Source organism: Henckelia pumila, chromosome 2, assembly GCF_033568475.1.
Source record: "Henckelia pumila isolate YLH828 chromosome 2, ASM3356847v2, whole genome shotgun sequence".
Taxonomy (NCBI): Eukaryota; Viridiplantae; Streptophyta; class Magnoliopsida; order Lamiales; family Gesneriaceae; genus Henckelia; species Henckelia pumila.
Window position 1 is genome coordinate 80,575,861 of NC_133121.1, and position 15,212 is coordinate 80,591,072.

General features: G+C 38.5%; 1 protein-coding gene across 1 annotated transcript; it reads right to left on the reverse strand.

The window, feature by feature from the left end:
• Window positions 1-12,140: 12,140 nt before the first annotated feature.
• Window positions 12,141-14,431, reverse strand: LOC140884317 (omega-hydroxypalmitate O-feruloyl transferase-like). Its single transcript, XM_073291037.1, has 3 exons — window positions 14,414-14,431; window positions 13,833-14,287; window positions 12,141-13,139 (listed from the first exon to the last, which is right to left on the reverse strand). The coding sequence occupies exons 2-3, from the start codon at window positions 14,271-14,273 to the stop codon at window positions 12,282-12,284; spliced, it is 1,299 nt and encodes a 432-aa protein (XP_073147138.1). The 5' UTR covers window positions 14,274-14,287; window positions 14,414-14,431; the 3' UTR covers window positions 12,141-12,281.
• Between the last annotated feature and the right edge of the window lie 781 nt (window positions 14,432-15,212).

Genomic DNA, 15,212 nt, shown 5'->3' on the forward strand with positions numbered 1-15,212 from the left:
ACTTCCGATGTCCCCTTGTTCCCTTGACTCTCACTTCTTCCCTATCCTCTACACGATTTCTTCACCCCTTCTCTCCATTCTATCATTTTCTCCTTCTTGTTTCTTTATTGAACCTTCACGGTTCTTCAAGATAGTCACAAGACAAATTTCCAAATCTTGTTCTTGGTGTGGTTAGCTCGTTTCCAAGAATCCGAATCAAATCCGTCTTCATGTCAAGGAAAGTATAAATTTTAAAGATTTTGAAACCCATTCAAGCTATTATGTATTTTGATAAAATGATATGAATCAATATATTATATGATGATGTATTTTGAGATATGTATGCATTATTTGCAAGAATTTCAAGAGTATGAAGTTTTGATTTTTTACGAGATCGTAAAACGTAAGTCGTTCTTGTCAAGTTTTTGAGTTGATTCAAGAGATTCATGTTCTTTTAAGATTTTAGTATTTTGAAGTTAGTTAAACCATGTTCAATTGCAATAAATGAGTTTTGATGATTTATGTAGTTAGAATTTTGGGTAAAAGAAGTTTATGTTTGAAGTTTAAAGTCTTGAAGTTGTGTTTGATGGCACCGGATTACCAACACTTGATATGATTTTGAAGATAAAAATTAGTGTACTGATCCAAATGATACATGGACAATTTTATTTGAAACATAACATATTTATCTACAACTTTCATGTTTTTAGTTTTGTCAAAATCATTTTTAAAGATTGGCCAAAATCGCCCCGAAGTGTGTCAAGTGGTTTGAATTCCTGGCAGTGACACATCTAGGGAGAATTCACATAACGTTTTACTGAGAAATTAAATTTTTGTGAGGTTTTCGGCATTCGAAAGCCAAGATCAAGAGCTACAACTTTTCTGTTTACCACTTTTCCAAATTCGGATTTAAAAATAGAGTTTCATCGCCTGAAAAATTCCACTCCAGAATGGGTCTCGCTCGAGCATGAGTTAGTTCCACTCGAGCGAGGATGTTTCTGTCCCAAAATTTTGTCATGCATGGTTTTATGTTCTAAATGCATGTTTATGATGTGTGAAGGTGTTTTAAGTATATTTAAGAGTTTCTATGCAAAAAGTTTCAAGTTTTACGACAAGAACAAAAAGAACAACTTACGTGGATCGGTTACGTTATGTGATGCATGTACATGTCTAAGTTTCATTCATGAAACCTATGTTCAATATGAGAGTATGATTTTTAATCATATATGACATGCATAAAGTTATCAAGTAAAGTTTTATGTTCATGAAACAAAAGTTAAGACGAAACTTATGATGTTTCAATGATGCTTCGCAATGAATGACATGTTATGATAACACAATGAAACGATGATGGAATGATATGATGAATGATGTATGATGAAGCATAAAGGATTTTGATGTCTTATGTGTCTTTGTGGTGGCAAATACGGGAATGGTACTTCAAGATGGGCGCCAGAGGGACCTTTCCAAATCTACGGAACTAGCACTTCGGGATGAGCTCCGGAGGGGCCTTTCCAATTATGAGTTAAGAGATGGAAAGACATGGGACTGGCACTTGAGGATAAGCTCCGGAGGGGCCTTTCCAATTACTTTTTGATCAACATGAATGATGAGAACATGCCTATCAGACGGTTGCCACAAATTTCACATAATTCGTCAATTAAGAATGAGTTTATGTTTATGTTCATGTTTATATTACGTCATATTATATTCAAAAGAAATTTTAAAACTCATGATTTTTATTGCATATTCTTGTTGAGTCTTTAGACTCACTATGCTTGAATGGTGCAGGTAATGAGGATGACAACTATGCATACGTCGATGAGTTTGATGTCGGACATGAGAAGGAGCCAAGAGTCGAGCTGGCGGAAGATGCATGAGTGTGTTTGTGTTGAAGTTTAATAAAACTAAATGTTGTTATTTTTGAAGTAAAGAAAACAAGTTTTATGTTTCAAATTGTCGTGATTTGGTTTGTAAAATATTTGAAATGCTTGATGTATGCATATATATTTCAAAAATGCTCTTTTCCACGTTTATATTAAGGTCATATTAGTCAAGTAATGTCCCCATCGGTTGAGGGTGTTACAGTTTATCAGTTCAGTCATCCTCAAATTTTCTGATTTTAACTGCTGACTTTCCAATTGTAGCTTATCATTTTAGTTTTGAGCTTAGCAATCTCTGTCTCTAGACTGATCTTCTCAACTAACATTTCTAATTCAGGTTCAGTTGAGGTGTCTGACAGATCATTTTTCTTTGCTTTGAATTCCTCAAATGCTAAGCACAGTCTTCTCAACTGACACTGAGTATTTGTTTCAGCTGTTTTACAATCCTCGTCATCAAAGCCGAGACCAGTCTTGTCTCTAATAGACTTTTGTGACTATTGCATCTTAGTTAACAAAGCTGAGGACTTATTCCAAGTGTTTATCTGTTCAGTAATCCTCAAATTTTTTGATTTTAACTGCTGACTTTCCACTTGTAGCTTATCATTTCAGTTTTGAGCTTAGCAATCTCTGTCTCTAGACTGATCTTCTCAACTGACATTTCCAATTCAGGTTCAGTTGAGATGTCTGACAGATCATTTTGCTTTTCTTTGATTTGACTTCATCAAATGCTAAGCACAGTCTTTTATACTTATTTGACATTTAATGTAATGCTTAAGACAACTCTTCACGTGTAAAATTATTTGGGTTAAAGTCAAATACTCGTGCCCTAGATGAAGTTTGTTCACATTCTTGTTCGCTGGTAGATGGTTGATCATCATGAGCCATGAGACATTATCTTCTTCTTCATCAGGGCTTGATTACCTATTCGAGTAGCAGGGTTCTTGATGAGAAATAATCGGTAGCCTCTTGCTCGCTTCATCACATGGGCTCCTTCTCTACTCAGTTTCCTTATCCTTGTTTCCTAACTAGACCAACATCTGCCAAATGTTCTTGGGAGAAGAATATGTATTGATAGACTTTTCAGTGCAGTTTTCCAGGGTGGTGTACCAGAAACTCTTGGCGATATCTCCGAGTGTATACATTTGAATAATTTCAGGTACGAGAAAGAAGCCTCGCTCGGATTCCATTTTTTGAGATCGTATATGGACCTCTATTTGATCCTTGATTGGTCACTAGTTGACTGGCATACTACTTTGATTGTGAGTTCAGTTGTGATTAGCAACTAGACTCTAGTATTTCTCGTGTGTCGGTATTAATTGACCAACAAATATATGTGTAGAAAGAGGTCAACTAACATATTGAAAAAGTATCAAATGTCTCGAATAAAAGTAAAGAACGCAGAGAATTATTTCTGGATGTTCGGAGCTACATTCTCCTACGTCGTCCCTTCTTCCATCTCAGAAGGATTCACTCTAGAAGACTTTGAGTATTGCAAGATATTTGCAATAGCCCAATCCAAGACTAGAACTTACACCCAGTTGCCTATCTAAAAACTCCTAGATATAACTCAAGAACTCAGTCCTCGACTGAATTAACTTACAATGTATGTTTGTGTGTACAAAACTTAACCGATCTATTACAAGAGTTTACAACTCAATAGACTTAGCACAATTGATCCTAGACTTGATCAAATGTATCTTGAGACGTGTGTGTGATCGGTTTTCTTCAAATACTCTTGAAACTCTTAACTCGATTGATTGATTGAATACTTTGATAATGCGAGAATATATAGAGTGTGATAGTTCCAGACTTCTCTTCTTGTTGTTCTATATTGTTCTTCTTATTTCCTCGTTGTATCTATCAACTGATCTTCATCTGCTATTTAAAGCTTTGGATTGAAACAGATGAATTAAGGGCATTTAAACATATAGTCGTTGCTTTGTCTTTTAGCTTTTGACATTCGTTCTCTGTTCTTGTGCATACTGCTCTTTTGCTTTTTGTGCGAGAAAACTTTTAACTGGCGATCTTTGAAAAATTGGTCGACTGAGTTTATTGAATAAGTTCTAGTTGTGCTTTATTCAGTCATCTCAAGTGTTATTCAGTCTCTCTCTGCTCGACTGAATCACTTGACTAGTCTCGATGAAAAATTCTCATAGTTGGCCAGTACTCCACATCTTATGGTGAATCGGGCTACATGATCTGTAGATGACTGCCCATCATCTCCTGAAAACGGTGTAAAGTCAAGAACCTTGAACCCCTTTGGATAAGGGTTATTGATGTCGATGATCTCTGGATAAGGCCTGTAGAACTCAGGCCTAGTCACTGGCCTAATCCCTCGTCCATACAGGTCCTGCATCATCTCCCTTATGAGTTCCTGATCCATTGTTGGTGGTTCATTCAATGGATGATGATAAATAGTTTCCCCCGAGTGTTCAACATGGGATGTGGGCGACTATATTGTTCATCATAGAGGCCAGGCTGTGCTCTAGGGTTGGTAACTACAAAACTCTGAACGATGGGTGCCTTACCACTGACTTTATGACTTTGTGGAACTCTTCCCCATAATTCATCTTCTCTTTTGTGAGGAAGAGTGTACCTCTCATTTTGATGACCAAAGCCAGAGTTTCCAGGGCGGCGATGATCATCGGCCGGGGAACCTCCGCTAGATCCACCACCTTCGTTGGGCTTGTGGCTCTTATCAGCAGGTTTCCTTTGATCAACTGTCTGCTCTTGAGATTTTTCAGTGATCTTTGGTGCAGATCCTCCACTGGTTTTGAGTTTGCTCATCTCACCTCACATATAGCTCATGGCCGAGATCATCAACCAGTGTGCTTCCTCCATGCATTCCATGGTACCAGCGACCATCAGATCCATGTCCTCAAACTTCTTCGAGATCATGGAATCAAAGTGTTCAGAAGGAACCACTAACATCTCTGGAATTTCCCCAGATCCTTCAATAGTTTGCTTGTTCATCTCAACATGCTCAACCAACGGTTGAACAATATCTTCAATGACATCAACATGAGGAACAAAATCTCCTATTCCAACATCCTACGACGGCTTCTCATCGCCTTTCTCTGGATCTCTGCGGTGCTTCGGCGGAATCTGGTCCCACTGGGCATGCCAAAATTATGTTGGCACACAAAAATAGCTCGAGCGGGTGTATTGTAGGGCCAGGCACTATCGTGCGAAAATGAAATAAAAATGAAAATAAAAATCTAACTTCTGAAATCAAGCGAATGTGAGTCTCGGTTTTGTCGTCGGTCTCAATTCCACCGGTTATATGCCAAAGAACACAAAGAATAATGAAGAAGAATTATTAATAGCAATCGAAAACTTCAGTACTCTTGCTACTGAAAATTCGAACTTGGAAAATGTTTGTCATAATAACATAAAAGATGCTGCCGGAATATTGAAGGAACTAGGAAAATAGACTGGAAATATACATTGTACTTTTCTGGAAAAATTGCGATAATGATGATTGAAATATTTACAGAAAATTTGCTGAAAAAATCAGAGTTGTTGTGATTTTGTGAATTGTTGATTATGTCCGTTTTTTCTGCATCTGCCGATGGTTTTGACTTCCAATTTTGGGTAACCACCCACTACTCTTATTCACTTACTAGGCTACGTTTCTTCCCCACTCTCCCATGTTCTCAATTTTGACTTGGTCTTGAATTGTTTGAATTCATCTTCCATTTATGATTTGCCGCTGGATTCTTGGACCTTGGGCTTCTTCATTTTGATGGACCAAAATGATTGAGCTGGTCTGTCTCAGGAACTGGGCCGAAGAACTCATTCTATTTTGGGCTGAGAAAATAATTTTATTTTATGGGTTAAACAGTGATGTATTTTACTCTGATACTGGTATGATATTGGGTGGAAAAACAGTTCAAAAGATGAGTGTTAAACATGAAATATCATTTTTTCGGAGGTGTCGATGTTACCCTTCGGGTAGTGCTCGAAGAGTGCATCCAACGGTCCAGTTTTTTTTACACGTGAAATGTTCATGACTCAAAATATATGCTTAAAAAACAATGAGTCATTGGTTCCAAATAAAAAATTATGAATCATGTACGGGTAAAAATTGATCTCATATTTTCATTAATATATTGGTCAAATATAGAGATCATTTGACGAATCTAATATCATACACGTTCCACATGTGATGCATGTGTTTCTTAATATAAATAATGTTGAAAAATTTGTTATGGACAAATGGATGGTGAATGAGGCTTTATGCTCATTGTCCCACATTGATAAAATGTGGGAATAAATTGTACTATATAATGTCAAAGTTTAGACAATGGGTTGGGGCCCCAAGGGGTACCCATGTTTGTTAAAGGGAGTGGACCTAGTCTAGGCTAGGTTCGAACCATTAGCCACACGCGCGCGCGCGCCGCCGCCGCCATCCGAATCAGTGCAACCATCCAGCTCGAATCAGTGCAACTTTTCGTGTGAACGGGCACAAATTTTGGTCCGAAACAGTGCGTCCTTTTGGCTGAACAGGTGCATCTCTTCAGACCGAACCATTGCAACTTTTCGGCCATGCATGCATCGAAGGGGTGCAACCGTCCGAGGCAGCTTTCCAACGTCTATAAATAGACGCCATATGCATTCATTCCAACTCGCTAATTTCTGATTCTCTCTTCCTTCTCTTGCATACTCATACATCTGAGTTTTGAGTCTGAGTTTTTTAAACACTTTGAAGTGTTCATAGTGCTTCGATTTTGTAGTGCTACTAATCGAAGTTGATAGATAGCGTTCTATCTTGGGAGACACTTTGATCAACCCGTAAGCACCTAGGCGGGCAAATTTGTCTTAAAGATAGAGAGTTAAACTCTCGGCTCGCTATCTTCTCTGTTGCTGCGTGCGTGCTGTTGAAAGGTGATTAACAAGTTTAAGACAAATTTCGTATGATGGCTACTGATCCTTCTTCCAAAGTCACGCCGCCCTCTGTTACGCCCCCACCACCGCCCTCTGTTACGCCGCCGCCACCGGTTGTCACGGCCCCTGCTGTTTCTAATGCGCATGCCGAGAAACCTAAGAAGTTCTCCGGTACTGACTTCAAAACATGGCAACAAAAGATGTTTTACCTCACGACACTTCATCTGGCAAGGTTTTTGAAGGAAGTGGTTGCTGTTCCGGCACCAAATACTAACACACAAGCAAGGTCTGCATTCGATGCATGGTCTCATAGTGACTTCTTGTGCCGGAACTATATACTGAATGGGTTGGATAATACGTTGTACAGCGTATACTCTGCAACCAAGACTGCTAAAGAACTATGGGAATCCTTGGAGAAAAAGTATAAGACCGAGGATGCTGGCACAAAGAAATTTGTAGTCGAAAAGTTTCTTGAGTTCAAAATGGTTAATACCAAGATGGTGATTAGCCAAGTGCAAGAGTTCCAAATCATCCTCCATGATATAATGGCTGAAGGGATGATGATCAGTGAATCCTTCCAAGTTGCTGCTATAATCGAGAAGCTTCCTCCTTTATGGAAAGACTTCAAGAATTATTTGAAGCATAAACGCAAGGAAATGGGGCTCGAGTACTTGATAGTAAGGCTGCGAATTGAGGAAGACAATCGCAAGTCGGAGAACAAAGCTGGTAAGATACCGATGGAAGCAAAGACAAATTTGGTTGAGCCAAACGCTATGAAGAAAAGAAAGCATTTTGGAAAAGATGTGAAGCAAGGGAAGAACAAGAAATGGAAAGGAACATGCTGGAACTGTGGGAAGACGAACCACAAGGCCAAGGATTGTCGCTTACCGAAGAAGGACAATCAGTATCGAGCAAATGTTGTCCAACACAAATCTGTGCTTATTGACTTGTCTGAGATAGATCTGTCAGCAGTAGTCTCCGAGGCTAACATGGTTGATCATCCTAGAGAATGGTATATCGACACTGGAGCGACGCGACATGTCTGTGCTGACAAGGAGTTATTCTCGAAGTATACTCCTATAAGTGGAAGAGAGCTCTATATGGGTAACAATGCAACTTCTAAGATCGTTGGCTTAGGCAAAGTGGTGATCAAGATGACTTCGGGAAAGGAGCTTACTCTTATTGATGTCCTTCATGTTTCGGACATACGGAAGAATCTTGTATCCGGTTCTAGGCTGGTTAAGGCCGGATTTAGAATAGTTTTTGAAGCTGGAAAAGTTGTAATCATGAAAAATGGACAGTTCCTAGAAAAAGGATATATAGAAAAGGGACTGTTCAAAATGAATGTAATGACTGTACTTCGTGATCTTGAAAGTAATAAAGTTAATGCTTTGAATTACTTGGTTGAATGTTCTAATTTATGGCATACTAGATTAGGACATGTTAACTTCAACACTTTGAGAAAACTTGGAAAATTAAATCTTATTCCAAGGACTAAGATTGATTCAAACTACAAATGTGAAGTATGTATTGAAGCTAAATTAACTAAAGTACCTTTTCACACAGTGGAAAGAAGTACAATACCTCTAGAACTAATTCACACTGATGTTTGTGATTTAAAGTTTGTGCAAACTAGAGGTGGGAAAAAGTACTTTATTACATTCATAGATGATTGCACAAGATTCTGTTATGTGTTTCTTTTAAGAAGCAAAGATGAAGCTCTTGAAGCATTTAAGACCTATAAGAATGAAGTTGAAAATCAATTAGGCAAAAGAATCAAGAAAATTCGTAGTGATAGAGGAGGTGAATATATTGCTCTGTTTGAAGAATTTTGCAATGAATCTGGCATTATTCATCAAACAACTGCTCCTTATTCACCACAATCTAATGGCATTGCGGAAAGAAAAAACCGTACTCTGAAAGAAATGATGAATGCCATGCTAATAAGTTCTGGACTTTCCCAAAACTTGTAGGGGGAAGCAATACTTTCGGCAAATCATATTCTAACAAAATTCCACATAAAAAGAAGGATGAAACTCCTTATGAATTGTGGAAAGGACATAAGCCCTCATACAAATACTTGAAAGTGTGGGGGTGTTTGGCGAAAGTAGAAATACCGAAGCCAAAACAAGTAAAAATTGGACCTAAGACTGTAGATTGCATCTTCATTGGATATGCAAACAACAGTAGTGCATATAGATTCCTAGTGCACAAGTCAGTGATTCCTGATATACATGAAAATACGATTATTGAATCAAGGAATGCTGCATTTTTTGAAAACGTCTTTCTTTGTAAAGAAGGAAAAGAAAAGAGCTCTTACAAAAGAGTTCATGAATCCACTAATGAGAAAACTCATGAAAGTGAAAAACCAAGGCGTAGTAAGAGAGCTAAGATAGCTAAAACTTTTGGTCCTGATTTTCTTAGTTATGCTATAGAAAATGATCCAAGGACCTTAAGCGAAGCGTTACCTAGTCCTGACGCTCTACTTTGGAAAGAGGCCATAAAAAGCGAAATAGATTCCATCATGCAAAATCATACTTGGGAGTTAGTAGATCTCCCACCGGGAAGCAAACCGTTAGGATGCAAATGGATCTTAAAAAGGAAATACAAAGCTGATGGAACAGTGGAAAAATACAAAGCAAGGTTAGTGGCCAAAGGATTTAGACAAAAAGAAGGGTTGGATTTCTTCGACACATATTCCCCTATTACGAGAATAACGTCTATTTGAGTACTTATAGCAATTGCTGCTTTAAATAATCTCGAAATTCATCAAATGGATGTAAAAACAGCATTTTTAAATGGTGAGTTAGAGGAAGAAATATATATGGCACAACCCGAAGGATTCATTGCTCCCGGTCAAGAAAGAAAAGTGTGTCGACTCATTAAATCGTTGTATGGGCTAAAACAAGCTCCTAAACAATGACATGAAAAATTTGACAAAACAATGATGTCAAATGGATTTAAGATTAATGAGTGTGATAAATGTGTTTATATAAAAGGCACACATGATTCATATGTAATTGTTTGTCTATATGTAGACGACATGCTCATAATGGGTAGTAATCATGATATCATCATGAAAACTAAGAAAATGTTGACAAAACATTTTGAAATGAAAGATATGGGAGAAGCAGACGTTATCTTAGGAATTAAGATAGTAAAAGCGACTGAAGGAATTATCCTAACACAATCTCATTATATTGAGAAAGTACTTCGGAAATTCAACGCGTATGATGTTACGTCGTTAAGATCACCTGTGGATTTAAGTTTACATTTATCCAAAAATCAAGGTGAACCCGTATCTCAACAGCAATATGCAAGGATAATTGGGAGTCTAATGTATATTACAAATTGTACTCGTCCTGATATTGCATACTCAATAAATAAATTGAGTAGGTTTACAAGTAATCCTAGTCATGATCATTGGAAAGTGTTAGAAAGAGTATTTAAATACTTAAAGTACTCAATGGACTATGGATTACATTATACCACATATCCTTCCATACTAGAAGGATACTGTGATGCAAATTGGATATCCGACACAAAAGACTCTAAGTCCACAAGTGGATATGTGTTCACCATCGGTGGAGGAGCTGTGTCGTGGAAATCCTCTAAACAAACTTGTATAGCTCGTTCAACTATGGAATCGGAATTCATAGCTCTAGACAAAGCGGGAGAAGAAGCGGAATGGCTTCGTAATTTCCTAGAAGATATTCCGTGTTGGACGAAACCAGTGCGAGCAATAATGATACATTGCGATAGTCAGTCGGCTATAGGTAGGGCACAAAGTAGTATGTATAATGGTAAGTCAAGACACATACGTCGAAGACATAATACCATTAGGCAGTTGATCTCAAATGAAGTTATCGCAGTAAATTATGTAAAATCAAAAGATAACTTAGCGGATCCATTAACAAAAGGTTTAGGGAGAGATCAAGTAAACTACTTATCAAGAGGAATGGGATTAAAACCTACAAAATTAAAGGATATTCATAGCGGAAACCCAACCTTGTAGATTGGAGATCCCAAGATCTTGGTTCAATGGGAAAATCAAGTTATGAATGTTCGCATGCACTTAGAACTTTGTTCTATTCTCATTCCTAGGATAAAAATGAAACCTGTGCAAGTAGTGAGGTTAAGTTTTAACAAACTTTTAATGATTCCTATATTTCTTTAAAAAATAGAGTATGACATGATACTTATATACTAGGAGGTCACCTATTTAAGTGTGAAGATGGGCCGCTTCAAACGAAACACTTAAAAATTCAAGATGTTGTCCAGGGCCAAAACGGACAAAACCATGAGAACAAATAAAGTGTGAGAAAAATTATTGTGTGAATACTGTTGTCTAGGTTTACATCAACGGCTGAATAGTTCAAGACATCACGTTCACTAGGCAGCCTAGTAAATCCGATAGTATTTCACTAAGGAAGGTTCAAAGCCGCAAGCTACCTCTCCCCATACAATAATTTTCGTAAGAAACTCTGTTTTAACATATGCATACATATTCGCATAAATCATATTCATGTGGGGGATTGTTGGAAAATTTGTTATGGAAAAATGGATGGTGAATGAGGCTTTATGCTCATTGTCCCATATTGATAAAATGTGGGAATAAATTGCACTATATAATGTCAAAGTTTAGACAATGGGTTGGGGCCCCAAGGGATACCCATGTTTGTTAAAGGGAGCGGACCTAGTCTAGGCTAGGTTCGAACCATTAGCCACACGCGCGCCGCCGCCGCCGCCGCCGTCCGTCCGACCGACCGACACGGCACGGGCGTGGGCTGGGCTGGGCTGGCTTTGACATAAATATAACTTTTTTGGACAAAAATTAATTAAATATTTTATTTTTCTTCCGAATCAGTGCAACCATCCAGCTCGAATCAGTGCAACTTTTCGTGTGAACGGGCACGACTTTTGGTCCGAAACAGTGCGTCCTTTCGGCTGAACAGGTGCATCTCTTCAGACCGAACCATTGCAACTTTTCGGCCATGCATGCATCGAAGAGGTGCAACCGTCCGAGGCAGCTTTCCAACGTCTATAAATAGACGCCATATGCATTCATTCCAACTCGCTAATTTCTGATTCTCTTTTCCTTCTCTTGCATACTCATACATCTGAGTTTTGATTCTGAGTTTTTTAAACACTTTGAAGTGTTCTTAGTGCTTCGATTTTGTAGTGCTACTAATCGAAGTTGATAGATAGCGTTCTATCTTGGGAGAGACTTTGATCAACCCGTAAGCACCTAGGCGGGCAAATTTGTCTTAAAGATAGAGAGTTAAACTCTTGGCTCGCTATCTTCTCTGTTGCTGCGTGCGTGCTGTTGAAAGGTGATTAACAAATAATGCATAATTTTTTGACAATAGAGTAAAATCACGATACAAAAACTTTAGTCGACCATTTATCTTTTATCGTAGAAATAGATTACAACAAACTCAGGAAACCATCTGTCCCATAACTTGGACAAAACAAAGTGAAGGAAACACAATTTGAATGGACAAAACATTGCAAAAGATTGAATTCTTTGTACTAAATTTGGACAAGTTGTTCAAATATCTTCATAGCTGGAGCAGGCAATCCAAGCAGCACATTGATAGTTTTCCTTTCTTTACCATGAGAAAGAAACAGGATCACTTCCTTTTCGGGCAGAACGACCGGCCCCGATAAGATCGGCTCACCCCAACCGAAATCCGTGGTATGGAAGGATAACCTAGACCAAGTGGTAATCAGCAAAGTTGCAGCCAAAGAAGGCCTAGCCCGAGTCGCCTCGAAGTAGTCGATAGCAGACCTAATGTAACTTTCTGTCACCATTTTAACTGCTTCCTGAACTAGTTTCACAGTGAATGAGAGCGGGTTCTGGACTATTTCCCCGGCATTGCGGAGTGAGTTTGTTAAAACGATAGCGTTCCCGAAGTACTTATCCGGTATGGGGGGATCGAATCTCGGCCTTCCATCGACTGCAAACAGTAGTTTGGTTTGTTGGTTTGGATTGAGGTTCAAGGCCTCGGTTCGAGCCCTCCAAACGAATGCCGACAGGGCTTCGAATGTGGTGCATTGTGGTAGAGTTGGATCCTCTAAGGCCAAACTTTTGATGTGTTGGAGCTTTTCGGGGTCGAAACAGAAGGATCTGTAATGCATTTCTTGATTGTAGAGCTGAGCAGTGTTTGATATGTCTGCAATCTCAGCAAATTCATGGTGTGGGAATTCCCATTTCGGCGGATCTCTTGATTTGAGGATGGTTCTATCCATGAATGGAGGGGTTTTCATTGCGAAACCTCTGGCTGTTTCACCCCAAGCATTCACAAATTCCATTGCACCAATTCCATCAAACATGCAATGGTTCATACACAGTCCTAGAACAAAACCTCCACATTTGAACTTTGTTACCTGCCACATAGTTGAAACAAAAAGTTTACACAGTAACTAAGCATGATTGAATATTGATAAACCTTTAGAGACAGAATCAACTACAATCCGCTCACCGCGGATAACATAACTCGAAAATATATACGGAATCAAAGAATCGAGTGTCCAATTTTATAGAGTGGAGGATAAAAGCTGTTGAAAATGAGCCGTTGTGTGCCTAGCTCGGCTTTTCGATCGATGAAAACTAGGGAGATCGTGTTCTGGTTACGCAAACAATCGTTGAGTGATTGAAACACTCACAGTCTAATAGAGTATAAGTCAGGGGCAAGAGGGATATATGATCGATCATGACTCATGCATATGTTTTATCAAAAAAGAAATCAACCTAGTGTTTTGTCCCCCATACCCAATGGTTGCATCCCATATTAGTAAATGATTCTCAGGGTTTTATAGTCGTGCCTAAACAAAGGGCGAGGCGTTACGAGCGAGCATGGCATCGTCGGAGCTGATGTTTGGGCTCACAATTTGCCACCAAGGGCTGTGTGGCTCAGCCACTCTAAGCAAGATCATTGTGCTCAATAAAACTGGGTTACCTTACCTTTACCGTGCTCGGTGTGTGCGTTTAGAACTACATTTTTTACTGGATTCTAATCATTCAAAGGCCGAAAGATCATTGAAAAGATGCAAAAGAAGCTTGCCTAGAGTATCCTATACCTGAGCCACCAGAGGAGGAATTTCCAATATATTCCTTGCTCCTGGAATCTCATAAACAAGCTTCCCGAGAGTCTCCGGATCCGGTTTCGTGATATCTCCTAGCTCTTCAAGATCACAGTCCGCCTCAGCCTCAACAAAGACAGCTCCCTCAGACGTACAATCAATGGCAAGTTTCATCTCGGGGCTAATCGTGAGACGCCCTGCCAACGGATAATAATGCACCAGAATCTTCGACAACGCGTCCTTGATCACCTCAACCGCATTCTCATTACCCTTCTCCTCCGACTTGAAGCAGTAAATGGTACGCACCAGAACCGCAATATTCTGATCCAGATTCGATAAGAAGTATAGGCCTTTCGCCGTTTCATCCGCCGGAGGAACCAGAGCAGGCTGCCCTTGTTTGACTGTCAATTCAAACACTTTGCTGCTAGAATCCTCCATTTGATCAAGAAACACTTCAACACCGAATCATAACATTAGAAAACAAACAAACAAACAAACAAAAAGTTAATCACGAAAAATTCAAATATTCGAATATAAAATATGTATATTTTTTCACAAACCCGCGATGAAAAATCTACCTGTTGATTCAAACTGGATTCGGAATCAGAGAAAAGCACACATTGGATAGATTCAGTGTGTATGTATATATATAGGGAACTTTGAGTGAGGTGTTTGATAATTTTAGAATTTGATCGGTTTTGGTTAACAAAGATTGAAAGGGACTTGTGCTTCAATTTTTGTTCATACGCAAAGATTTGTTAATAGAAATAATATAGTATACGTAACATATATACGATTTACATTATTCTTTTTCTGCCATTTTCAAGATTTTTATGCTTTGTAAGATTATGCATATGTAATATGGTTGCGGTAGGCTAACAAAAAATCACCAGTTAAAAAAACAAATTGGCGTGGGAGATTCGTAGACTTTTGCGAGGATTGTTTGGTGGGGTTGGCATCCAAATTACTTGCTTTCGAGTACACATATATTTTTGAATAAATAATATATTTTCTTGTAAGTATAGTTGAAGTACACTTATTTTTTAACATGTTTTTTGTTTTCCACTAACCTCCACCATTTGAATTTTTTTTTAAAAAGAAAAAAATATGGAAAGACGAAGAAAAATGTAGTAATTAAACTTTTAGTCCATTCTATGTGGCATAAGTTAAGCAAGATTTGTCCGGAAAGAAATATTGAAGTTAGTGGAGTACGTAGGTGAATATAATTTGATTTAGTGATCAGAAGTTTTCATTCTCCCGCCAAGATTTTTTCGAACGACCCACAAAGTTTACCAAATACAATTTACTTGACTAGCCTGATTTACAGATTGTTACATTAGTTCAAATGTTTACTAACGTGCATCGAACCACTGCGGC

What these genes read in the sequence shown, in the direction of transcription:
- LOC140884317 (XM_073291037.1), bottom strand. Translation starts at nt 14,273, where the DNA reads ATGGAGGATTCTAGCAGCAAAGTGTTTGAATTGACAGTCAAACAAGGG. An exon ending in TTCCTCCTCTGGTGGCTCAG is followed by an intron (nt 13,140 to 13,832) that starts GTATAGGATACT and finishes ACTATGTGGCAG; the next exon opens with GTAACAAAGTTCAAATGTGG.